This window comes from Nanorana parkeri, unplaced genomic scaffold (assembly GCF_000935625.1).
Source record: "Nanorana parkeri isolate BGI_ZX_2015 unplaced genomic scaffold, ASM93562v1 scaffold743, whole genome shotgun sequence".
Taxonomy (NCBI): Eukaryota; Metazoa; Chordata; class Amphibia; order Anura; family Dicroglossidae; genus Nanorana; species Nanorana parkeri.
This window is the reverse complement of record NW_017307011.1, coordinates 689,038-715,001: the sequence shown is the minus strand read 5'-3', so window position 1 is coordinate 715,001 and position 25,964 is coordinate 689,038. Positions and strand designations below refer to the sequence as shown.

Genomic DNA, 25,964 nt, shown 5'->3' with positions numbered 1-25,964 from the left:
AAGTCTTTTTTCAACATTTATAATCTTTTTTCACCACTTCACATCTCTGCTTGCCATACCACATTTGCCTTAACTTGTTTCCTCTCTACTCACAACTTCACACCCGTCCTTTAAATATCAGATCAATACCCATAGACAAAATACTGACCACACATGTTCAAACTTACTGTCCAATTTGATCTTTAGGATCATGAATATATTTTGTTACAGCTTTGACCTCTTAGATCAACAAAGTTTACCAACAACGGCATAGTGTGACCTAATGCAATTGGAATGTTTTTTTTGGTACGCCCTCACACTGCAAAGCTGTTGTTCACAAATTTTGTGTATCTGACCGATAATATCTGATAGAACATCCAATTATGTGTATCCAGCATCAGAATCGATTCCTTGGACGAACAAAGTTTTGAAAGCTAACTCCACAGACAATGATGATTTTCTCTATTATAAAGATAAATCATTAATTCAAAATACATTTAAAATGGTGCCAAAGTACAAGTATCATGGAAAAGTAGATATTGAAGAAGATTGTTCATTCGATGAAAAAAGGCCAAAACCTCTAGTTCTAAAGATCATTATTTCTGCTAATGGTCAATAAAGAAATCTTTCCAGACTGCTGTCAGAACTCAGAAATCCAGACTGCTGTCAGAACTCAGAAAACCAGACTGCTGTCAGAATTTAGAAATCCAGTCTGCTGTCAGAACTCAGAAATCCAGACTGCTGTCAGAAATCTATATATTTTTTATGCTGCTGTCAGAAATCTATACAGAAATCTATATATTTTTTTCCAGTCCAGTGACTCAGATAGTATTTGAAGCTACTGGATATTGACAGCAAGGGAACTAGTATCTTCAGGAGGCCAGCAGTGGTGGGCTCCATTATTACTAAGTAGGTTGTCATATGTCTGTGGCTAGTCTAATTCTGACCAAACACATGGCGGTTTTTCAGGTTTTTCCAACCATTGTTAGCCAGCTGATCACCAAAAATAAAGACCAAATGGATAACTTCAACCTGCCACCAACAGTTCCTTTTGAGATACATGCACACAATCGGTTGGACTTGATGGACCTGTGTCTTTATTCAACAATATCGCAATTTATTCAGGTAGCAGGAACTATTATTGGATGATCCCCTCTCTTCTCCTTCACAATCACTTGCTAGTGAGCTGGAGATTAAGCACAACTGATGAGCTGGGGCCCAAGCCCAATCACAACTGTGATTGCCGCCACCTCCCTTCCCAGACAAATCAGTTGCAGCAGGCGCATTCCCCAACCCTTAGCTACACGTCCCAAACGGGCAGGAAATGCCCCTGCTCCAACTGGCACTGCTGAATGCGCCGGAAGGGGAAGTTATCAGTCAAAGTTTTGAGAGTGCTTGGGCAAGCCAAGCCCCAGCCCAAGTTCATCACTATCACTTACTAAACAATCACTCATTTAGGATATTTTTAGATACTTTTTCTAATTATTTACACCCACTGAGATTGATCCCAATAAACAATAGTCTCCTGCAGTAGCACTATAGTTTGATCATCTACTAGAATTGGGTTAATTGTGAAGTCAAAACTGGGCAATACATTGACACATTCAATACAGTTTCAATGGGAGCACATGACAAACAAGTGTAACATGCCATTTTGTGCGTTTTAGCATAAAACAACAAGATCCCACCCACTAGCAAACTATACTTCATTGGCCAAAACAAAAGCACACAGCGCTTAAGAATGCACCAAAAACAAATACAAACACATAAAAAACATGCAACAGAAACATGCTAAAAAAAAGCATTAATGCAGATGCTCAGGTGTAAACAGAAACGTACTGTTTATATTTTTTTGGGTGTGTGCCTTTCTGCAATGTTGTTTGCAGCATTTTACCCGCAATGGAGGCAGAGGTACCCGTTTTGTATGCATAGAACGGCACAGATTGTTCACTCCACTAAAGAAAAACATAGAAAATACTTTTTTAAAAAGCAATAGAAACATTCAAAAAATATTTGAAAAATACCACATTTCCCGAAGGACCTCCATACATGTAAATATTTCAGTGAAAACCGGCGCTCAGTAAGTTCATGTGTCAGGTTTCCTTATGTCATTCTTCTGTGCTGGATTTAATGGTTCTGACAGCTCTGTACCTATCATGTGTATGACATTGCAACAAACTGAGAGGCACCACTCATCTGTGCCGGGTGAACATCATGCTACAGGTAAAAATGTAACAAATTCAGAAAGTCCAGCCTAGAGGGATGAAATAATCAGACCTGGGCTCAGGATTTCTGAGCTGTGATGATAATCCCCTATGACATTAGCACGCTGGGCCCCATGCATCAGCACTGCAACTGACTCATAAAACATGAATGAAGATGACTAGCCAAAAAAGAAGAAAAAAAACGTTTTCTTTCCATTCACTAGAAAATAACTGGACAGGAAGAGCAGGAGAGAGTAATTCTCATTACTGGTGCTCAGAATGACTGTAAAAACCATACAGGAGTTCCAATACTTCCCCAAACTACCCAGAAAGAAGTAAAAAAAAAAACGTTATGGCTTTACAAAAAGGTTACGTTTCCTTTCTTTGGGTTAAATCAACATTACAGAACAGAAAGTTGCAATTGCTGGTAAAATGTTAAACCTGAACTCATGTGTAAAGTATTATGCATACTTGCAGTGGTCCAGCTTGGCTCAATGTGAGTATGCTTATGATATACCTGGTTGACCGCTGAGTACTGTAATAGCCAGGGCTACTATAGTGCTGGCTGTGATCTTCCAGATCTTGTGTGGAACTGTGATGAGCAGTTTCCCCTTTGCTCTGACAACACAGGGGGTCGCTCGCTCGGCACAGAGTGCATTCAGGGAATGCCTAGTATTTGTATCAATGAATACAATGCGTTCTCTGATTGGACGAGGGGCAGTGAGGACACAATCCACCCCTCGTCCAATCAGAGAATGCCTTGTATTCATTGATAAAAAATACTAGGCATTCTCTGAATGTCTGCTGGGCCAAGTGAATTACCCCCTGTGTCTTTTAAAGCAGAGGGGAAGCTGCTCATCTCAGCACCATACATAGTGCCATAGTACCGGCTACTACAGAGTTTTCACCGTGGGCCAACCAGGTGTAAAATATGCATACATACATGGGGACAAGCAGCAATAAGGTAAATATGCATCATAATCCATACCTGGAATTCAACTTTAAGTACTCAAATGCTATAATCTTTTTTTTTTTTAAATGATAGAGGTGTGGCCAGCTTTAAATGTGGCCCCTTGAAGAGGAATTCAACCCAATTTGGTCCACTGTTTCATTTGAGTTTGACACACCTATAGACCAAACCACCAACAGTCATGCTTTCAAAGAAAGGCCAGTACATGAGAATAAAACACAACACCCAATGCAAAATAGAAACAAGGACCACACACAGACAAAATACAACAAAGGGACAAAAATACAAGAATACAAGAGCCACAGACCCCATCAAGGCAGCCACACAATTTTGCACAACCACGTGCAGCAACCCACAAACAATACTCTGTCATTATTTCCTATCTTAATCACAAACTCACCTTTAACCCTGTCACTGCTGCTGCACATGGCTACACTGGGACCTGTTATAGACCAGAACAGTTTATTACTAGTGCAGAAAAAGACCGCGAGCTTATAGCTAACTCAACTGGATTTGTTCTGTAATGTTGAAAGGTTTTGTAGCTTCTTCAAGCCACTTCCTTTGGAACTAAAGACGTGGCTTAGAGAATCTATGAAATGTCTCCAACCAGAATAAGACCCTACTAGCTGCCAGTCCCATTATTTTTCTTTTGCAAAGTAAGAATAGGGGTTGATTTAAAACCCGGGGCAGATGCTGTTCGCAGGTCGCACGCCATTATAGACCAGAACAATTTATGACTGGGTCTGGTGCAGAGAGAGAGACTGTGAGCTTATAGCTAATTGAACTAGACTCGTTCTGTAAAAGTTATTGAAGACGTTTTGTAGCGTCTCCAAGCCACTTCTCCAAGTCACTTCCATTGGAACCAAAGACGTGGTTTAGAGAAGCTATGAAATGTCTTCAACCAGGACAAGTCTGGTTGACTCTGACCAACTACTACTAGCTGTACCGTGACCTGGATAAATGAGAACCTTCACAGGCATAGGCTCATGTCCCTCCATTTACTTTGTCCCTGCCTCCATGTGCATTCTAACAGCAATATAATCGCCTCTGTGTGAAATAGTGGGATCAGCTCAGTGCTTTGATCTAGATATGTTTGTGCAGGACAGGAGGGGAACTGGAGTTTGGGGTGAAGGGAAGGCTGCTTCTTATGTCTGTCACTTCTATTCCTGGTGAAGGACAGCTGCTTTTTACACAAGGCTGGAGAAGAACAGGTGTCTGCTGCGTCTCCTATTTATAACTATGAAGAAGCAGACCGAGGCTCATCTTAAGTCTATTAACCTATGCACTGTCATTAGAGCCTGCAGCTCACAGTCTAGAGGGTTTATGGGATGGCAGATTCATGCTGAGAGGTCTCCACCACAACTTATCTTGAGTTCCCTTCTAATAACATTTACGATGTCTATACAAGGGCAGACAATGTATCCAATGTAAAAGATAAATATCCAATACTAACTATTCTTCGAGTGATCACTGAGCGCTAACGGAGGCAATGGACCAAACCTGTTCTATGATAAATAAAGAAGCCAAGTCTATGGCATGTTCTTAAGCATTGCTTTACTATGTTAGTCATTAACAGGATAACCCTCATGTGATCCTAGGCAGGCTCAGTTCAAGTGATATTAAAGCCAAAAGATTTTAGGATATTTCAAGTGCTGGTAAAATCACTTACAGTGGATGCTGCATCTTGATGCAGAAGCAGCTGGTCTCCTGAACACTGGTCCTAATATCCTGTTTTAGGGGGCTCCTTTCCCTTACAGGGTCCTATGGGGTCCACCCTTGTGTGTGCTAATAAGCTGTGTGTGTCTCCACAAACACACAGACATGGCAAGGCAAGCTACTTCCCTGCTCACTTCTCCCCTACTCTCTGCTCCCTTCTCCATGCTAGTGGATGGACAGCTGCTGGAGACTGCTCTGTCCCTTGTGATCTTGTACTGGCTAAGAAGTTCAGGGAGCCGAGCTGAGAGCGCTTTAGCGGTTTGGGAACATGATGACTCTAAGTGCTTGGGCAAAAATATAAAGAAATATTTTGCTGGGAAATGTTTATTTGTTTGATCTGGATTCATTATTAATACTACTTTAAATGAATGAGATGCAGACAATCATAAAACAAATAGAGTATTTTCCGTATGTTGAAAAAACACTGTTGCAATATGATGGGGCCAGGACACCCACTAATTATATTGGTAGCATTTAACTAGGCGTTCACTGATTGGACAAAGAGGGACAGATGATGTCACAATCACCACTTCATCCAATCAGAGAATGGCTAGTATTCATTGAAAAAAATACAAACATTTACTGAATGGTGGAGGTACTGGAGCGAGTGACTCTCCATGTTCAGTGTACAGACGGCTAGTCACTCCAGCAGCACCTGGAATAGGACAGTGCTGACTGGATATAACACAGACCACTACAGTGAATTTCAGCATCCCCGGTGGCCCTCCAGATGTGACACATGGATATGTAACCAACTCCTGGAGTTCAGCTTTAAAGCCATCTTTCACCATGGCATGCAAAGCAAAATAACCCTCACCTAGACCACCCATGTCCCCAAATACCTAACAGCAGCTCCACAAGACTATATGCAAAGACTGACTTTCCGAAAGTTGATATTTGCATAAGTCTGTAGACACCCCCAACCCCTACGTGACACTGCTTGGGCTGCTTAGGCAATAAACACTACATCTTAGGAGGCATGGGGAGTCATATCCACAGAATGCTAAGGTGACAGGCCTGCAGACATAAGTGGTTGGTCAGCCGTGCAGCCACAATCAAACCGCTTTAGGAAACTTGAAATATGCAACCACAAACATTCACCCGAACGTTTGTGTTTATGTCAGTGGAAAAAATGGAGGTGGAGATGCCAACTTTGCCTATCACAGCAGGGATCAATATTAACCAGATCAAGAAACATTTGTAGCTGATTGCCAAAGAACAGAAGCTGAAAGTAAAACAATAACAGATTATGGTATTAGATGGATGGATAGATAGATAGATAGATAGATAGATAGATAGATAGATTGCTGTAATTTACATTCTAGTAGAACCATTTGCTGGCTGCTGACACGTAGATTGGCCACACACTTTGCAATCTTGTATATTTATTACTGTCAGGTCGAATGGAAGAAAAAATAAATATCTTACAATGAAAATGTTAGAAACATAGATTATAAAGGAGATTGTAATGTGCATAGCCAGCTTTACACTGTGATAAAAGAGCTGGGGTCAGCAGGTGCTGCGAATACAATGTTAACTTTACTCTAAATTAGGAAGCGCTATTTATCTTAGCAAAGGGGCTCGTAGGAAATGCTCTACGTTGCAACATAACATGTTTTTTTTTTTTAAATAAACACAATTTGCTCTGTTCCTAGGCTCAGGGCCAAACTGGAATAGATGGTCTAATCTAAAGTTTTCTGAAAGAGCAGACAAGTAACTATGCCCCTAGTGGACATATATGGTATGTACATGTCACTACACAATGTAGTGTGCATACATCGCCACCATGTGGATGTAAGGTGTACTGCAGCCTAGATGATCATAATAATAATATTTATTATTATTATTGTTGTAATAACAGTAAGAAATATTATTATTATTATTGTTGTTGTTATTATTAATATTATTATTGCTACAACAACAACAGCAACAATAATAATAATTAGTAGTAGTAGTATTCTTGTTGTTATTATTATATGATGATGATGATAATAATAATAACAATAATAATATAGAATTATAGGTCACAAGCTAGTAAAAGAAATGACGGACAATATTTTGAAGTGATGAATATTGGCAGAATCTGTGAGGCATTTTAGTTTCAGCTGAAAAGCTACATTTCCCAAGGCTGATACTACTGGATGTTAAGCGATTGACATACAGAAAATAGAAATGGGAAAATAAACAAGTTTGCAGATACAAATCATTTGCATGATATAATGTCTAGATGGCCACATATATTATTTTGGCGTACAAACATTCCAACCACCTGAAGATTTTTTACAGAATGTTCTTGTTGGAACTTCTTGCACAGCCTCACAAAGAAACACAAGCACACAGTCTGATATGCATGCTGCACATGGCTTGGAAACAGGAAGGAAGTCACAGCTTTATTCTCTACCTTATTCAATACAACAGAGTATACCATAGATACTGTATAACAGAACTTATAAAAACTGCCATCTAGTGACCGAAATTGTATACTGCAGGAGTTATTGCTCTAAACACAGTAAGGTGTATTCTAACAGTTCTTTTTCTCAGATTATCTAAGGTTGCGTGTTCATGGGGCGAGTAGAGGAAGCACGCCGAAAGAGCTCCAATACAAGCTTACATTATATCATGGAACAAAAATAGTAATTGGCTAGACAACGCTGTAAATTGATTTTTTTTCCTGAGATCTATTGGCTGAGATTGTCTAAATGCTCTAAAGGTTGGCCGTTGGTACATATGGAGGAAATTGGAGAGATTGACCAACAATCTTCTTATAAGCATCCAAAGGGCCTACCTTTGGATGTTAATAATAAAATGTGTACAACAGGAATATGTTTCCAAATCAGCAAACCTTCAGTGATTTTCTACATGACCTTCATATCTACTGTACATTACATGTCAGATGAGTTCTCACTCAAGAGGAGATAAGTCAATACACTGATCAGCAATAACATTATGGCCACCCACCTAATATTGAGTAGGTGCCCCTTTTGCCACCAAAACAGTCCTGACCCATTGTGATATGGACTCCACTAGATACGGCGATAAAAAGGTTGGGGAGCACTGCACTAGACCTCTGAAGGTATGCTGTGGTATCTGGCAACAAGCCATCACTAGAAGATCCTTTAAGTCCTGTAAGTTGCGCGGTGAGGCCTTCATGGATCGGACTTGTTTTTCCAGCACATCCCACAGACGCTCGATTGGAGATCTGGAAAATTTGGAGGCCAAGTCAACACCTCAAATTCATTATTGTGTTGCTCAAACCACAGTGCGGCAGGGTGCATTAACCTGCTGAAAGAAGCCACTGCCATCAGGGAATACCGTTTCCATGAAGGGGTGTACTTGATCAGCAACAATGTTTAGGTAGGTGGTACGTGTCAAAGTAACATCCACATGAATGGCAGGTCAAGGTTTCCCAGCAGAGGATTGCCCAAAGCAACCCAATGCCTCTGCCGGCTTGCCTTGTTCCCATATTGTTATGGCTGATTAGTGTACAGACACATGCATTCTCAGCTACATCAATCACGCATGTGTACTTTATGAACCATGTACAGTGACCCAGTCTTCCAACTAACATCTGGTGTGTGTGTGCGCAGCTTTTCTTCCAGGTGTCCAGGAAGCTAAATGATTACATACACACATAGTCAATAAACTGCTCGCTCCTAGCCTCTTAGGTTCACCATACACGTTACACTCTGACCATACAATCTCTGTACAATAAACTACCAAAACTATGTAATAAGTAGTGATGGGCCGAACACCCCCGAGTTCGGTTTGAATTCGGACTTTAGAACATGGAAGAAGTTTGAATTCAAACTCAATGTAAGTCTATGGGGTAGAACTTTGAAAATCAATTGTCCCCTTTTTGAAGCCTTATATGCAAGTTATTGGCCACAAAAAGTGTATGGGGATTCGGGTACTGTCCTGGGGGACATGTATCAATGAAAAAGTTCTGTTTTTAAAGGAGCAGTGATTTTAACATCACTTAAAGTGTAACAATAAACATGAAAACAAATTTTTAAGATCGTGCCTGGGGGGTCCCCTTAAATTGCCTGTAAAGTGGCGGATCTGTACGATGTATGGAACCTACTACAGCAAAACTGACATGTCTAAAGAACAGTGATGTCCAGCATGACATTTAAAAAAAAAAAGCATTTGGTTCCCCCTCCCAAACAATACCAGACCCTTTAGGTCTGGTAGGAATGTTAGGAGGGACCCCAAGTTACAATCTAAAAACAAGTGCATGGGGTTCCCCCTCAAAGTCTTATCAGGCCCTTAAGGTCTGGTAGGAATTTTAAGAAGGAACCCCACCCCCAAAAATAGTGGAAAAAAGACGTTGGGTCCCCCCTAAAATTCCCAACCAGACCCTTGATCCAAGCACAGGCCTGGCAGGGCAGGAAAGAGGGGGGACGAGCGAGCCCGCCCCCCTCCCTGCGATACTAGGCAACATGCCCTCGGCACTGAGAGGCTGCTTTTCCAGGGTCGCCCCTGGAAAAGCACCTTGTCCCCGTGCCGATGGGAACAAGGGCCTTGTCCCCACAAGCCCTGCTGTGTTGGTTGTGGGGGTGTGGGCAGGGGGCTTATTCACATCAGGGCACCCAGATTAAAGTTTTAAAGAAAGAGGCCAGACTTTTGAAAAAATACTTTAATTCAAAAACCTCCAAAAGACAAGTTTTTGGCAAATCTTTTATTAAAAAAAGAAAAAAAAATGGATCCACCGACGTAATCCAGGGTCAATCACGACGTCCAGCATTGCACAAAAACACGTCAACGCAACGCCTACCATATTACAAAATAAAAGTTACACACTTTCAAATGTAGTCACTGCTCAGATTAACGAAGCTCAGCCCACGTGAACTGCAGCCACGAGCCAGTGATCAGTGGAGAAACGAGAAGAGGTCGAGGCACTCACAGTGAGTAAACAGCAAATGTTTTATTGTGTTCAACAGACCCATGGGCCAGATCAATGGGCCATCTTCATCAAGGCAAAAAAATAGTTTCTCTTCTGTTCATTGAAGGACACAGCGGAGATCTAGAATCTCTGACCATTGGGTTATAGCGCCACCTAATGATCAGATAGTTTAGGTCTCCGCTGTGTCCTTCATTGAACAGAAGAGAAAAGGATTTTGCAGAATTGATAGATGAAGATAGAAGAAAGAAAAAAAGAAAGAGAAAAAAAAAGAAAGAAAAATAGGTAACAGAAAATAGGATTTCTATCTATCTATCTATCTATCTATCTATCTATCTATCTATCTATCTATCTATCTAGTATGTATGTATGCATGTATCTATCTATCTATCTATCTATCTATCTATCTATCTATCTATCTATCTAGTATGTATGTATGCATGTATCTATCTATTTATCTATCTATCTATCTATCTATCTATCTATCTAGTATGTATGTATGTATGCATGTATCTATCTATCTATCTATCTAGTATGTATGTATGTATCTATCTATCTATCTATCTATCTATCTATCTATCTATCTATCTAGTATGTATGTATCTATCTTCCTGTTTATCTCTCTTCTTTCTATTACATTATCTATCTGTCAATCTATCGAACTATCTCTTTTCTGTTACCTTTCTCTCTCTCTCTCTCTCTCTCTCTTTCTTCAATCTAACTATCTATTACATTATCTGTCTATCTATCGAATTATCTCTTTTCTCTTCCATTCGTTGAAGGACACAGGGAAGATCTACAATCTTTGACCATTAGGTGGCGCTATAACCCAATGATCAGACATTCTAGATCTCCGCTGTGTCCTTCAATGAACAGCAGAGAAAATGATTTAATGGTGAGTAGAAAAGCATTCCTCTTATTTCGACCCTTGATGTGGTCTATGAAAAAAAATAAAAAAATAAAGACACAGTTCAACGCACAGTAAAGCGCAGCACAGTGAGGGGAATTTATCAAAACTGGAGCAGACAGAATAGGGAGCAGCTGTGCATGGTAACCAAACAGCTTCTCTCTTCAGTTTGCTCAGTTAAGCTTCAGATTTTGTCTGCTCCAGTTTTGATAAATTCCCCATAATGTGTTATAAATCGGCTTAAGACCCGTTAACACTCATCAGCACACGCGTGTTTTCTATGTATTGTGGTGTGAAGAAGAAATAACACACCTCCTAATAAACACATACATGTATTGCACTGCCCCCCCCCCCCCCCCCCCCAATCCTAGAGGCCGCATCCAGCATTGCCCTGATGTTGCATATTTAGATTGCCAGTATCTGTCACACAACAAACTGAGCTTCTCCTAGTTAGATATCGGAAGGAATAGGATAAAAACATGGATTGTGACCCACCATCTCCTGACATCAAAGGGGGTATTTGTGGGTGTTTTGAATCAGGAAACAACAACAGCTCATGACTGACGTCTCATCATTTTTCACCCAGCATGTTACAGCAGCCAAAGGAAAGTTGCGCGGTCATCCCATTCCTGGCTGGGGATGCTGTGTGTACATTGATTTGTTTACAAGCTGGCATATCAGGAACATCGTCTGCACCAATCAAAGTCACATTTATTATAAGCCTATCAGGATGTGATCCTAATAATGTCAGCATAGGGCTGGATGGGAGGGCTGGGACTTGTGGTTCACATTGTCAAATATAGAATTAAAATGTTATACATTATAGAAAATCCTTATATGGCATAGATATACACACACACCAGACATCCCAACCTGCAAAACCTTATTTCAGGGAGGTTCCCTTCTCATTTCAGGGAGGTGCCCTTTCTGTTTTTTGGGTTTTTTTTTTACAGCGTCCGTCGTCAGAAAATAAAGGAAATAATAATGATAATATATATATACACATATACATACATACACAGACACACAGAGTAAAATAAAATCCATATAAGGCCCCATTCACACTGAGCGACATGAAAACCACGCGTTTTTATATGAGCGACATCGTGCGACTTTTTCCTATTGGGCTGGAGCAAAATCACTCGAAATCGCTCGAAAAAAGGGTCATGTAGGAGCGACAAGCTACAAGCGATATTGAGAATTGATGTTCAAGTATCTGTCAGTGTAAAGGTCACAATTTATTAGATGTTCTGAGGCTACTCTAGAGATCACATGACCTTCCTCCAGGAGGCAAGCCTCACTCTGAAATTTTACCCACTGATATCTCACCGGAAAGGTTTACTCAGAGTAAACCTTTCAGTGAGAAAATGCCTCTCTCGCGGACATCAGGGAGCTGCCGTCCAAAAGAGGGAGACTCCCTGAACATCAGGGAGACTTGAGATCCCTGACACACACACATATATATATATTTCAGTCTAGTGCAGGTGTGGGCACTCCGACCCTCCAGCTGTTGTGGAACTACACGTCCCATTAGACATTGCAAGATTATCACATGCATGACTCCCAGAGACAGATGCATGATGGAATTTGTAGTTTCACCACAGTTGGAGGGCCGGAGTCTCCTCACCACTGGTCTAGTGACTGGAGCTGGGGTAGGCAACCACAGCCCTCCAGCTGTTGTGGAATTACACGTCGCATGAGGCATTGCAAGACCCTGAGAGCCACAGGCTGGAACTTTTCGTTTCACCACAGCTGGAGGGCCTAGACTTAGGGCCTGGACGAGAGGTAGACAACGTCTGGTTTCTCTGACTGTGGTGGAGCTACAAGTTCCAGCATTTCCAAGGAGCTCAGTGTTGGCATTATGTACATCCCCGCAGTAATCATGTTTGGACATTAGAAAGTTAGGTTGGCCAGACACTGTTAGAATTCACAGGGTCTAGGGTTGCTACCTGTCCAGGATTTACCCGGACTCGGACAGTCCGGGTTTTGAATGCTGTGTCCATCTTATTGACGCCTGCTGGCGGCCATCTTGATGATGGACGCCGGCAGAGAGAGGAGGGGACGTTCACCCGGTGGGATGAGGTATGCTGCCGGGTCCCCTCCTCTCACCTGACATTGTCGCGTTCTCGGTTGATGACCGAGTGCCCGACTTTTCATAGGGGGTGACACCAAAATGACTGTCAGTCATTTTGGTGTCACACCTACCATGGTGGCACCCCCCTTGTGACGCCATTGGCCACGACTCGTTCTCCCCAAAAAAATTCTGTGTGTCACTAGAGTGTTCGGGTTTCACTGGAAGAAAAGGTAGCAACCCCCAAAAGGGTCTAGTGAGTAGAGCTGGGGCGGGCAATCTCGGCCCTCCAGCTGTGGTGGTACTACAAGTCCCATGTGGCATTGCAAGACTCTGACAGCCAGAGGGCGTGACTCGCAGAGGCAGAAGCATGATGGAATTTGTAGTTTCACCACAGCTGGATGGCTGAGGTTGCCTACCCCCGGACTAGAGGTAGACAACGTTTGGTTCTCTGACTGTGGTGGAGCTACAAGTTCCAGAATGTCCAAGGAGCTCAGTGTTGGCATTATTTACATCCCCGCAGTTTGGGCATTAGAGAGTGAGGCTGGCCACACACTGTTAGAATTTCGCCCAATTCACAGGAATTGATCGGAATTCTTACAGAGGCCCAGCTAGCTGAAATCGACTTTTGTCAAAGAAGCTGGGCCGAAACTTTTCGGCCGGACAGTGACTGCAGCCAATCAGTTGCAGCCATGGTACATGTATTCTGACATCGGCAGGCGCCTTTATACAATCTGATTGACCAATATCCTTCAGATCTACCAACAAGTATGTAGTACAAGGGCCTGCCTGGTTGGATACACATTGATTGAATAGACTAAGTAGGTCCTTATATTACATAGTTTTGGTATATCTAGTGTTGATTGTACACAGATTGCATGGCCAGACTGTAAAGTATATGGTGCCCCTAAAGCTCACTACACAACTTACAATCGGATTGTACAATCTCCTTTAGATCTACCAATAAGTATGTAGTGGAAGGACCTGTCTGTTCGGATGCAGATTGATTGGATAGATTAAGGTCCCCACACACCTTACGATAATCGTACGATAATCGCGGGAAGATCGTATGATTATCGTAAGGTGTGTGGAAGCCGTGTGACATCTACTACTGTAAGGTCGCACGACTTTAAACTCACGAACATGTTTGGAAACCCGCCGAGCATCATACGATGTTCGGCGGGTGTGTGGCATGTTCGTAACACTGCCCGTTCAGCATTGCGGTCATCGGAAGCCCGCCCCTCAGGGGGCGTGGCTTGCGATCATTGCAAGAACGATCTGCCTATGCAAGATAGGCAGATCGTACGTTTTTTTAAAGTACCTTACAACCATCGCAAGACAAAAGTCTTGTGATGGTTGTAAGGTGTGTGCCCAGCCTTAGTTAGGTGCTTCTATTACATAGATTTGGTATGTTTAAAATTGATTGCACAGAGATTGTATGGTCAGATTGCAACGTGTGTGGTGACCTTAGGCTTATCATACACGATACAATCAGATTATACAATCTTCTTTAGATCAACCAAGTAGTATAAGGGCCTGCATGATCGGATACAAATTGATTGAATAAATTAGGTAGGTTCTCATATTACATAGTCTTGGTAAATCTTAAACTGATTGTACAGTCTGATTGTAACGTGTATGGTGACCGGAAGGCTGATCATACACGATACAATCTGATTGTACAATTTCCTTTAGCTCTACCATCAACTATGTAGTACGAGGATACTATTTGAATGAGTTGTGTAGGTTTGTATTACGTAGTTGTGGTTACGGCTGGTCACACAACGGCAGATTCCTCTCTTTCTGCCCCGCTGGCTTAACAGGATAACATTTCAGATTCCGACATCCGCGCTAAACAAAGCAGATAGAGGAATCCCCACTGACGGCTATTGTATTCAACAGCCGCTGCTGAATCCCAGAACAGCGCCTGAATCTGATTGGATGCCGTCACTGTTCCATCGACAATTTTCCATCTGGCTCCTTTGAAGAAAATTGTACGTCTGTATGGTGGTGTCAACAGAGCCATCCACAGCTCAAAATGTCAGCTTTGGGTGTCCAGTGTAAAGCTAAAGGAGATTATACAATTACATTTTATAGTGCAGGGGTGGCCAACTCGACCCTCCAGCTGTTGTGGAACTACAATTCCCATGAGGCATTGCAAGATTGACAGTTACAGGCATGACTCCCAGAGGCCTGTTGGGATTTATAGTTAAAGAACAGCTGAAGGGCCGCAGTCACCCACCGCTGCCATAGTGTATTTGCAGCCTAAAAGGGATTTCCTGTTGCTTCTCCCTACTGTGTCCCTGGGACAGGAAGTGAAATATTCCTGACAGGACACAGAAACAAAAAATAGTAATGGGTCTAATCATTCCATATTCTATCCAAAACTACATTTTACATACATGTTAATGGCACCTAAACGCACAACAAGCCCATCTCCGCACACAACAAAACACATAGATGTACATATGTAAATATACTGCTGCGGTGTGCTGCACAAACATAGTGCAGGTTTTATGTGCTCAGACTTGTTAATAGTGCCCATTCAAAGTGAAGGGGCGGCCTAAAGCAAAGTGTATTAACATGTGAATGACATGTAAGCGAAATACCACTAACCTCTTGCTTTATTTACAAAACAATATATATAGATATATATATCTATAGATATATCTATATATCTATAGATATATCTATAGATACCGGTATATATCTATATATATCTATATATAATATATACACAGTATATTATATATATATACACAGTATATGATATAAAATCACAAATTATACATAGAACCAGAGCTGATCTTGTTTACGTCAACAAAAGACAACTTTATCTTATTATTTATTTCAGGTATTTATATAGCGCCAACAAAATACACAGCGCTTTACATAGTTGCACATTCACATCAGTTCCTACCTTTAAAGAGGTTACAATCTAAGGTCCCCATCTCATGCATCTATGCATAAATAGTCAATTTTGTTCCAATTAACCTACCAGCATGTCTTTGGAGTGTGGGAGGAAACCTAGGCAAGTACAGGGAGAACATGCAAACTCCTTATAGATAATGTCTTGACTGGAATATGAACTGGGTACCCCCAGTGCTGCAAGGTAGAAGTGCTAACCACTACGCTACTGTGCTGCCTGGCTTCAACTTTTTTATCCAAAACTACTGCTGTTTTTGTATTTATAATTTTTCACTACCATTTAATTTTGATCTTAATATCTGTGCTAAGTCAACTGATTAGCAGTATTCAAGATTTACAACTCAATTTAGCCTGGAAAAAATGGACGCTGTCTGCAAAATATATTGGCGCGAGTTTATCACATGGCAAACTGTCAGGGCCAATACACAGCAAATGTACCTAAGGCACCAGTCACACTTGAGCTGAGCATCCTAGTGTGTTTTTGAGTGTTTTAAGGGTAATTTTGCAATCGTTTCAGGCTTGAGCATTGTATTATAGTTTTAGCCAATGCAAAGCTGGTTACTGGGGGAAAAAAAGCTTAATAAATACATTTGTTGCATGGTTTACAAGCATTTTCAGGTGCTCCCATTTAAATCTATTTGGGCCAAAATACTGGACTCTGCCTGAAAAGACGCTCATGTACTTTTTCCAGTGACATGTGTTTGGCTACATGCGACAGAACGCTCAGATGTGAAAGGGGCCATTGAAAACAATGGGTTTCTACTACGGTTGCACCGATAGCGATACTAGTATCGGTATCTGTGCCGATGCTGAGTATTTGGGCGAGTACTCGTACTCGCACAAATGCTCCGATGCCTAGCCCGATACTTCCGGTATCAGGAAGCCGGGCAGTGAGTCATTACACGCTGCCCGGCTTCCTGATTGGCCAGAAAGCCGGCTCCTTGTTTTCTTGTCACCTAGTGACGAGAAGCTGGTGGCGAGTCTTTACATGCTGCCTGGCTTCCTGGCTAATCAAGTCATTACACGCCGCCTGGCTTCCTTAATGGGACTTCTGATAGCGGTATTCGGTATCGGCGAGTACCGAAAAAAAAATATTGGTACTCGTACTCGATACCGAAGAAACAGTATCAGTGCATCCCTAGTTTCTACCTGTTGAGCTTTGGAGCGCTTAGGTATTTGAGCTACAAAACATTCAGATGTGAATGGGGCCTATAGTGGTTTTACTGCAAACAGATGTGTATCCAATTGTGTTTTATTGTGGTGATGGAAAAAATGCCTCTAATATAGTTTTTTCAGTAACTAAAGATCCATGTTCAGATACATCCTGTTATGTCTGCCCTGCCAATGCCCTGTATATGTCTCCCAACTGCTGTCCTGCGTCTGTCACTTTGCACTTCCTGCGAAGACTATAGGTGGTCGTGCTGAAGCTGACTGCGCAGGCATGTTCTGCCATTTCCACCAGCAAGGAAACCAGCCCTGAGAATTGCAATGCAGCCATTGCTAGAGTGCATGTATATAGGCAGCAAGTGAATGAAAGAGGCTGCAGGAAATCAGCAGCACTGAGAAGCAACAAAGGATGAACAACAGTTGAAAACAGTATTTTCTTACAACAGTGCTTTAGCAAACGTTATGTCTTTTTGAAGAGACTATTTGTGAGACTAATGCAAGCGAGAGGCAATGTAAAATATACAATGACAGCTGACCTCGCCTAAAGGCATTCGCGGCTGTTCGCGCTTAATCGCACATACCTGTAGATGATCACCCCAGGACACAGACTGTTCTTAAGTGTGAATGGGGCCTATTGGTTGTCTTCCTATATCTGGTAGTGGTGCCTTGTTTTGTAAATGGGAATTTAAGTTTTGTTATCCTATTTTACATGAGTAGAAAAAAAAAACGATTTGCATATATGCAAATGTTAATAAACATGCAAATAATCCTTCATTTTAGCATATGAATCCATTTACTCTGATTGCAGATTAGGAAATGACATCAGTATGGCTCAGATGTGCACTGCTAAATTAGGAATTCATTATGTGTTTTGCTAACCGTTGCGGTTTTTAGCACTTTTTGGTAATTAGGGCAAATCAGTACTTATTGCTTTTACACGTGAGAGCCTCAGCTGTGCTTCTGTAATGCTCATGTTGTGCACCTTGAGCAGCCAATCACATGCAGAGGAATTGGTATAAATTACAGCTTTTTCATGTAATGAGATGTTTCCAATGAACAAACACCTCACAAGCAAATCTAATGGCACATTTGTATTGGCTTTGTGTAGAGTAGGGCAGGGGTAGCCAAACTTCAGTCCTTTGGCTGTTGAGGAATTACAAGTCCCATGAGGTATTGCAACACTCTGACAGCCACAAACCTGACTCCTAGAGGGAGATTCACAATGGGATTTGCAGTTTCACCACATCAACTACGGGAGCATGGAATGGTTGAAGCCCCTGCCAGGTGACTGCACTATGTGTTCTATTGGGGAGATTTCCCTTCACGTTCTGTCCTGGAAACACAACAGGAAGTAGGAAGCAATCTCTACATAGTGAAAGAAGATCCCTCCATAGACATGTGTCACCAGAATAGGTATCCCCCATTGAAAGGTCACCCCTTAACTTCTGTTCTGATGACAACCATAACATTTTGGATTGGCTATCACTTTCTGTCCTGAAGACAATGCTCGTAGGACGGTAAATCTCCCCTGCAGGGTCACAGATTGCTATCCAAACCTGACAAGGATTGTGCCATTTGTACCCAAAATGACCATAGATGCACTTAGAGGTCTAGTTATGAATGCTTTCACCCAAGATAATGACCACTGATACACTTAGAGGTCTAGTTACAGTGTGAATGCTTTCACCCAAGATAATGACCACAGATGCACTTAGAGGTCTAGTTATATATGCTTTCGCCCAAGATAATGGACCTAGATGCACTTAGAGGTCTAGTTGTCAATGTTTTCACCCAAGATAATGGCCATAGATGGAGTAAGAGGTCTAGATATGAATGTCTTCACACAGGATAATGACCATAGATGCACTGAAAGGTCTACTTATGAATGTTTTCACACAAGATAATGACCATAGATTCAATGAAATGTCTACTTATGAATGTTTTCACACACGATAATGACCATATATTCAATGAAATGTCTACTTATGAATGTTTTCACCCAAGATAATGGCCAAAGATGCACTGAAATGTCTACTTATGAATGTTTTCACCCAAAATAATGACCATAGATGCACTGAAAGGTCTACTTATGAATGTTTTCACCCAAGATAATGACCATAGATGCACTGAAAGGTCTATGTATCAATGTTTCCACCCAAGATAATGACCATAGGTCTAATTGTCAAAGTTTTCACTCAAGACTCACATAAGTTTCCCCCACGTTCCCACACATTTCTAACTGAATCTTGTGGAAAATTTAGGTGAAAGTTGCGTAAAACATAGATATATAGACCCCTTAGTATAACTCCAGCCAAAACCTTGTTTTGGATAGGGTTAGAGGAGGAAGGGATAGAACTTCTGTCTGGTTATTATTATCTGATGTCTCAGAATATCTGATGAATTCTCCCCTCACTTTCTGTCGCGGTGACAACATTATCACCAGACTGGAAATGAAAGAAAATCTGCAGCAGCTGACAGGCGTTGTAACCTTCCCATACACTACAACAACAAAATATGTTTTATTGCTGCCTTTGTCCCTGCTGTAGACTTTTCCTAGCTTCCTGTCCAGGTGACAACATTGTCACTAGGACAGGAAATGCCTGAAACACACTTTGTTGGGGTGCATAGTAGTAACTCATGTTAGATGCATTAGCACGTGGTGGTGACATTTATATTGAATGAACTAAGATAATGCGGCTTTAACTCACGTGTTGTAGTACACCGCAAGGCACGGTAACACACATTAGTGCTTTGTGGTGTGCTAGGCTGCCAAAAATTGTACATAAGTATTTTTATTGGATGTTGTGGTGCGTTGTCAACCCATTCATTTGAATTGACTGCATCAACACAATGCATGTTAGCAAAGATGCACAATATCACACGTACGTTAATGTGATGCACCAGGACACCGTGGTCTGAATGGGCCCAAATAGAGGAGAAATCCCCCCAATTACCGTAAGTCTTGGATAGAAGTTTAAATGGAACCAAGGTTCTAATCCTTTCCCTACAATGCTACTATATCCTAAACTGAAATAAACCTTACGGCTCGAGATCCATTTGAATGATTCAGCAGATGGAATTGGGACAAAGCGCAGAATCTCAGGATCTTTGTATGACACTGTTTCATAATAATGTCTTAATCTGTATAACTTTTCACTTTACCCACCAAGATTTTTGCATACTGAAATTAATATATTCTGCAGTCTCCTTAATAGCCTATGTTACCTTCAGTTTCATGGTGCCAGACACCTAGATATCTCTTGAATGTGCTACATTTAGGTCAAATATAGGAGCATAGGAGGAAAGAAGGGAAACATAATGGCAACTGAAAAACTATACAGACTGAGAGAAGCTAAAGTAGAGTATAATGGACACTGAGGATTCTGTCTATTTCAGGGAAACTTGCTCTGTCTGCAGAGAGTATATTTAGTAATTTGGCAGCGTCGGTTCATCTCCATCTCTGCCAGCCTTAGGGGGTTCATATGTGAGGAGGTAACCCAATCCCCCTCTGAGCTCCACTCCCTATAAGGAGCCTTGAAGTGTCTGCTAATTATACCAGCTCTTATCTTCTGGACACCTGCAGCAACCTCTTGGGGTTCAGTCATCCGTGGACATAGTGCTGTGACGAAGCCCTGTGTCCTCAATCACCATGTCGCAGGTCAGTCTGCGTTATAGTGGTGTCTGTTCCAATACCTGCTTATTCTCCATTCATCCCTTCTTCTATATTCTTGTGCCCTACAATCCTTCCTTTTTATCTTTTTTGTGGTTTTTTTTAATGAAAGTTTGTTCGTGTCTGGGGTAATGGGTGGGCTTTTTGGAACTCCTCATTTCAAACGCCGCAGAGGACAACGTTTTTTGTGCTCCCAGATCTTGTGGATACCCTTTATTACTTGAAACCCCTGATGCATTTGTTTAGCTGGCTGAAGGAATACCTAGGGCTGTACGCTTTCCACAAAGTGGCACTTGCAGGCCAGGCTCCTGGCTGATTTTGAAGGCTTTACTAAAAAGTGGAGTAGTGTGTTAAGGGTTAGGTCTATTCTTAAGATGAGTTAATGGATGATGGATCAATAATGGGCATATCTTTGGTTTGCAGCCTACAGACCAGCAGATGGACGCGAGGTCCTTCCTCAGCGAGGAAATGATCGCTGGTAAGTCCCTCTGTACTTATGATTTGTAGTGTTTAGTGGAGCTTAGATCAGTGGTATTTAACAATTGCTTGGCTTACAATTAAACAATCAATTTGACAACTTCTATAAAAGATACATTTTGAGGACCTGTGAAACCTGAAATATTTTCCAAGATTTCTTAATCTTTGTATGTTGCTGCTACTTATTTGTTGCATACCTCTCATCTAGGCTTGGTGTGTTAGATTGTGCTTACCATAATGTGCATTTGATTTAATTGTGTAATTGAATAGAATGTAAACCTAGTTGTCTCATGAGGCCTCTTCTCCACGAATGACTTGAATCACTATGCAATAGACAAGAATGCTAAGGAAAGTCTAGCCATAACCTAATCCTTATATCATTTTCATGAGTAAGAGAAAGAGTCTAAAGTGTCCCAGGAGAAATATACTACTGATAAAAAGTCTTAATGAACTTAGGATTTTTGTAGTAGTGTGCAGCGTTCCATAAAAACTACTAAGAATTACAATTTTGGTAGTTTACAGTGACAGACTAATGGAAAGTTTTTTGATTGGTTGTATGGGTCACCATGGCTGTTTATGACGTAAGTCCACAAGTGTCTTGGTTTCAGACCTCTGGTATTATATAAAAAAATAACTGGGTGATCCCCAATATTTTAAGGACCTCAGAAATGCCACCCCCTCCCCCCCATCTCCTCTTAAAGGAAACCGGATACTATTTGGTTTATCAGTTAATTGAACTTGGAATGTAATTTGCCTTTAATATACTGAGAATGAAACCAGTAGCAGTAATGGCCATTAATATATACAATATAATATTATTGCAGGTTTGATTTCACTATCCTACACTAATATACATATATATATATATATGATAAATGAAGAGGGGAAAAGCACGAGGAAGGCCATGCAGTTTTTATAGAACAGCTGACCATGTCTGAGCACCCCTGACCTAAAATCTTATTTGTGCTTCAGCCAAAACCTCCAAAACTAGGCAACCTGTCATAAACAAAAATAAGAGGTTTGCCATTGGTAGCATTTCTTTCTAAAATGTAAAGTTGAATAGCTGCCATGTTGGCCTTCCGGCTTCTATACTGTCTGACTGACTGACTTTAAACAAGTATACAAGATCAGGTGCTACAACTGCATACTGACATCTCTGGTTGCCTACTTGTTTCAATTCAGTGACTCAAAGTTTTGAAGCCAGGGAGGGCCCAGCAATTGGCATTTTTAAAAAGTCTTTCCAGAGGTCCTTGTAGAAAAGGTCAGAAATGGCTGCCTCAAATAGCCCTCTTGACACACGTTTCCTTTAAATATTAGGGGGCAAAAAACACTGGAGAAGAGAGAAAATGACACTCTGTAGAGATGAGTAGCGGCATTAACATGTAGATTGTAAGGAAAGAATTGAACTGCCAACCTGAGGTTTTAGAATCAATGGAATATTGATCGAATCAGAAGCAGAATTTTAAACAGCATGGAAAAATGTAATGCATTGTAAGATTTATTATTAAGTAAAAGCATAGCTGAAAATCTCAGGAAGCAAACTTGTTTCAGAATCAGAACCAGTGTTACATAAACACTGGTTTATGTAAAGTGATCATTGAATGAGTGAGTTAGCGACATAGGATTACGGTACCTGCTACATTGTAACAGCAAAAAAACTAATTCTTTTCTTTTTCCCTGTTAACAGAGTTCAAGGCCGCCTTTGACATGTTTGACACTGATGGTGGCGGTGACATCAGCACCAAGGAGTTGGGTACTGTCATGAGGATGCTCGGACAGACCCCAGACAAAGAAGAGTTGGATGCAATCATTGAGGAAGTAGATGAAGATGGTGAGTTTAGGATGAAGTATTGATAGCCTTGTACATTACCTTGACTACCCGATGGCCAGAAGTTTGACAGATTTTGCCATACATACTTATGGCAAAATTGAATAAACCAAACATTGACACATACAACCCAGTTTTTTGTATCAGATTGATGACAACATTGACCACATGGGCAAGCAGGCATGGATATCATACCCTCTCTCCTACTGCTTTGGGCCTTTAGCATCTTAATCTTGAATATTATTTTGCCCCCACAAAGGTAGATGAGATGTAAAGGTTGCCGCTTTCAGAAGATTGGCATTGCCCGTTTGGGTTTTTGTCCAGATCTACAATCTTTATGTTCAGTAATGCCAGCAGACATACCTGGACAGTCATGGAAAAGTCAATCAACCGGGTTAAATTTCTATGGGAAATTGTTATAGCTTCCACCAAGATTAGGCCAACGTTGAGGTGTCTGCATGCCCTCCTCCACAGCATCACATGCCTTGCCAAGTTATACAGTGATGATCTGAATAAATTAAATTATCATAACAATGATGTTCTGAGTAAATCACATCAAATTCCCCCATGTTCAACCTATTTTGAATGTCTGTGAATTGCAAAAGGTCTCATGTGGGCGAGTATTCATTTCAAAAGCAGCCTTTTTCATCTGAACATAGATTTGCTCAAACGCATGTGTTAGAATGCAAACTGCTGCTTTTGACAAGAAAAGGCAGTTTCGCTGTAAACAAAATGCATCTCAATGAGACATCCTTCTTCTAAAGAAACGCAGTGCAAAGCAGGTCAAATGCAGCCTCTTAATTGTCATCTATGTTACTTATGTTGTAGGCAATGGGAATCTGCTGACCTGCGTTTGACATGTCTATACCCAAGCCCTTAAATGTTGCGTGGTCACCTTAAAAGACGGCATTCCTTACACCTTTAATTACCTTATAGTCTATTATGTACAGTACATTATATCACAAACATGTCACCGACAAAACCCATGGCGTTTTAGAACTGAATGTTCACCTGTTTCTTTGAGGAATGTAGTACATATGTGAAGATGTACTGTGTACTGGGCCAAGGCAAGAGGTAACATCTATGATATCTTGCAGGCAGCGGTACTATCGACTTTGAAGAGTTCTTGGTCATGATGGTGCGCCAGATGAAAGAGGATGCGCAAGGAAAAAGTGAAGAGGAATTGGCTGAGTGCTTCCGCATCTTTGACAAGTAAGCGCTGGCTTAATTTCCATATTCATGAACCTTTACCCAGATTGGACGCAGATACCTGTGTTCACTTACATGGCTCTCGTAACTTCCCTGCTCCCCAACTAAGAATGTCTGTTTCTTTTTATCAGGAATGCTGATGGATTCATTGATAGTGAAGAGTTGGGAGAGATCCTGCGCTCTTCAGGAGAAAGCATTACAGAAGAAGAGATTGAGGAGCTTATGAAGGATGGAGACAAAAACAATGATGGAAAGATTGACTTTGATGGTGAGTTCCATGTACCTATACTGGATGTCAACCTTCAAGACACACAAGCCCAACTTCCTGATTCGTGAGATCATAATGCATTGGCCTTGCTCCACAAATGAAATCTGGCACTCACATGCGGGGGCATGGATATTTGTGCCTCTTTGCCTTTTATAGTTACACTGCTACTCCATAAAGGAGTTTAGGTGAAAGAACCTCCAGCCTCATGTATGAAAGTTTCCCAGGCTGCCATTATGAAGGAAGACTCTCAAGAACCAACTGGACGCTGAACATCATTTCACTAATATTGTACAGTGGTGTTGACATCAAGCTCTGGCCCTTTCCATTGGGCTCGATCCTCTTTTCTGCTGTGCTAAAACTGGTGCAAAAACAACTTTATCGCAACTTCACCCATCTAGGAATAGTGTATGAATGACCAGTCATGCCCAGAGGAAGTAGAAAAGACAGTTCATACATGTGCCAGTCTTTTTCATTTGGAGGCACTTTTTGGTCTTTTAACACCAACTATGTGATATATAAGGCCCTGCGCAATGGATACAAACCTAATAGATTGTTTAGAATTGTTCTCATAGTACATTGTTTTGGTAAATAATAAAAAAAAAAGATTGTGCAGAGATTGTACAATTGGATTGAAAAGGGTATGGTCACCCTTACGCCTATTACAATGTTCAGAAATCTGTCAGGATTGTCGTCTACTGTTGGTTGAAAAGCTTATTTCACGTTTAGTGGCAGTGGGTAAAAAAATGACATGACCAGTTCCAAGCTCCATAGTTGTTGAGAGATCACATGACTGATTTTCAGGGCAATTAATGAAAGAATATCTGGCCCATTGAAAATATTACATTAACTGCTCCATTGGATGATTTTGTACATCCTCTAACTGCTAGCGATTTCAGTTTATAGTGGTGTAAATACAGACATCTAACGGCTGTAGTAGTGCATGTTACATTGGCAAATGAGCCTAAAAATAAAAATAGATTGATAGGTGCCATCACAGCAAAAACATTTACTTTACCAGACACGAGTTATAGAGTAATTGTCTGCTGTTTCCCCAATGGATCTTGCACATTCTAAATCGTTTTTGCTTCTTTCTCCACAGAGTTCCTCAAGATGATGGAAGGTGTACAATAAGCTGTAGGACATTCCTCTGGAGCGTTGTGACGCCAGCCTGTACATTACATTGCGTCTTACACTTTCTGCTGGATGGAGTAACCGCCCCCCCCCATGCTCTGTCTTGCACCTCCCAGAATCCTCTCTGTCTCTGCTCTGCTCTTCAAGCACTACCTACACCTTTCTGGCTGCGGAGATTTCGTCTCTTTTTTTCCATGTTCACACCCAGATGCTCTCTCTGTTCTTTACTTCTTCAACTTTCAGATGTTATTTATAAAACTGAAAAGATCATTAAAAGTCTTAGTGAACCTTTTCCAAGCTCTGAGCTGATTTCAAAACCCATCAGATTAAAATTATGTTGTGGAATGTGGAATGACACAATACTGCCTCCTCTGGCAATGACAGGGATTACATTCTCACATTTATTTTTGGGGGGGAAATGTAGAAAAATACGATAACATTTTCAATGATTGTTTCTAAACAAAAATGGAAATGATTTGTTTGTTTATACATTTATTGTTACCCACACCTTTAATGTATATATATATATATATATATAT

The 25,964-nt window shown here is 41.1% G+C and overlaps 1 protein-coding gene across 2 annotated transcripts in view; it reads left to right on the top strand.

Annotated features, from left to right (window-relative positions):
- The window catches only part of TNNC2 (troponin C2, fast skeletal type), a 29,258-nt gene extending 3,541 nt beyond the window's left edge, over positions 1–25,717 (top strand). The window contains exons 1-6 of one of the 2 annotated variants that reach the window (XM_018564300.1): positions 20,393–20,500; positions 20,936–20,990; positions 22,677–22,820; positions 23,915–24,029; positions 24,158–24,294; positions 25,394–25,717. In XM_018564300.1, coding sequence (XP_018419802.1) covers positions 20,492–20,500; positions 20,936–20,990; positions 22,677–22,820; positions 23,915–24,029; positions 24,158–24,294; positions 25,394–25,425 — 492 coding nt within the window. In that variant the 5' untranslated portion in view covers positions 20,393–20,491 and the 3' untranslated portion in view covers positions 25,426–25,717. Of the gene's footprint in view, positions 1–20,392; positions 20,501–20,935; positions 20,991–22,676; positions 22,821–23,914; positions 24,030–24,157; positions 24,295–25,393 lie in introns of those variants that run through there. The other variant, XM_018564301.1, reaches the window with a different exon arrangement.
- The last annotated feature ends 247 nt before the right edge of the window (positions 25,718–25,964 follow it).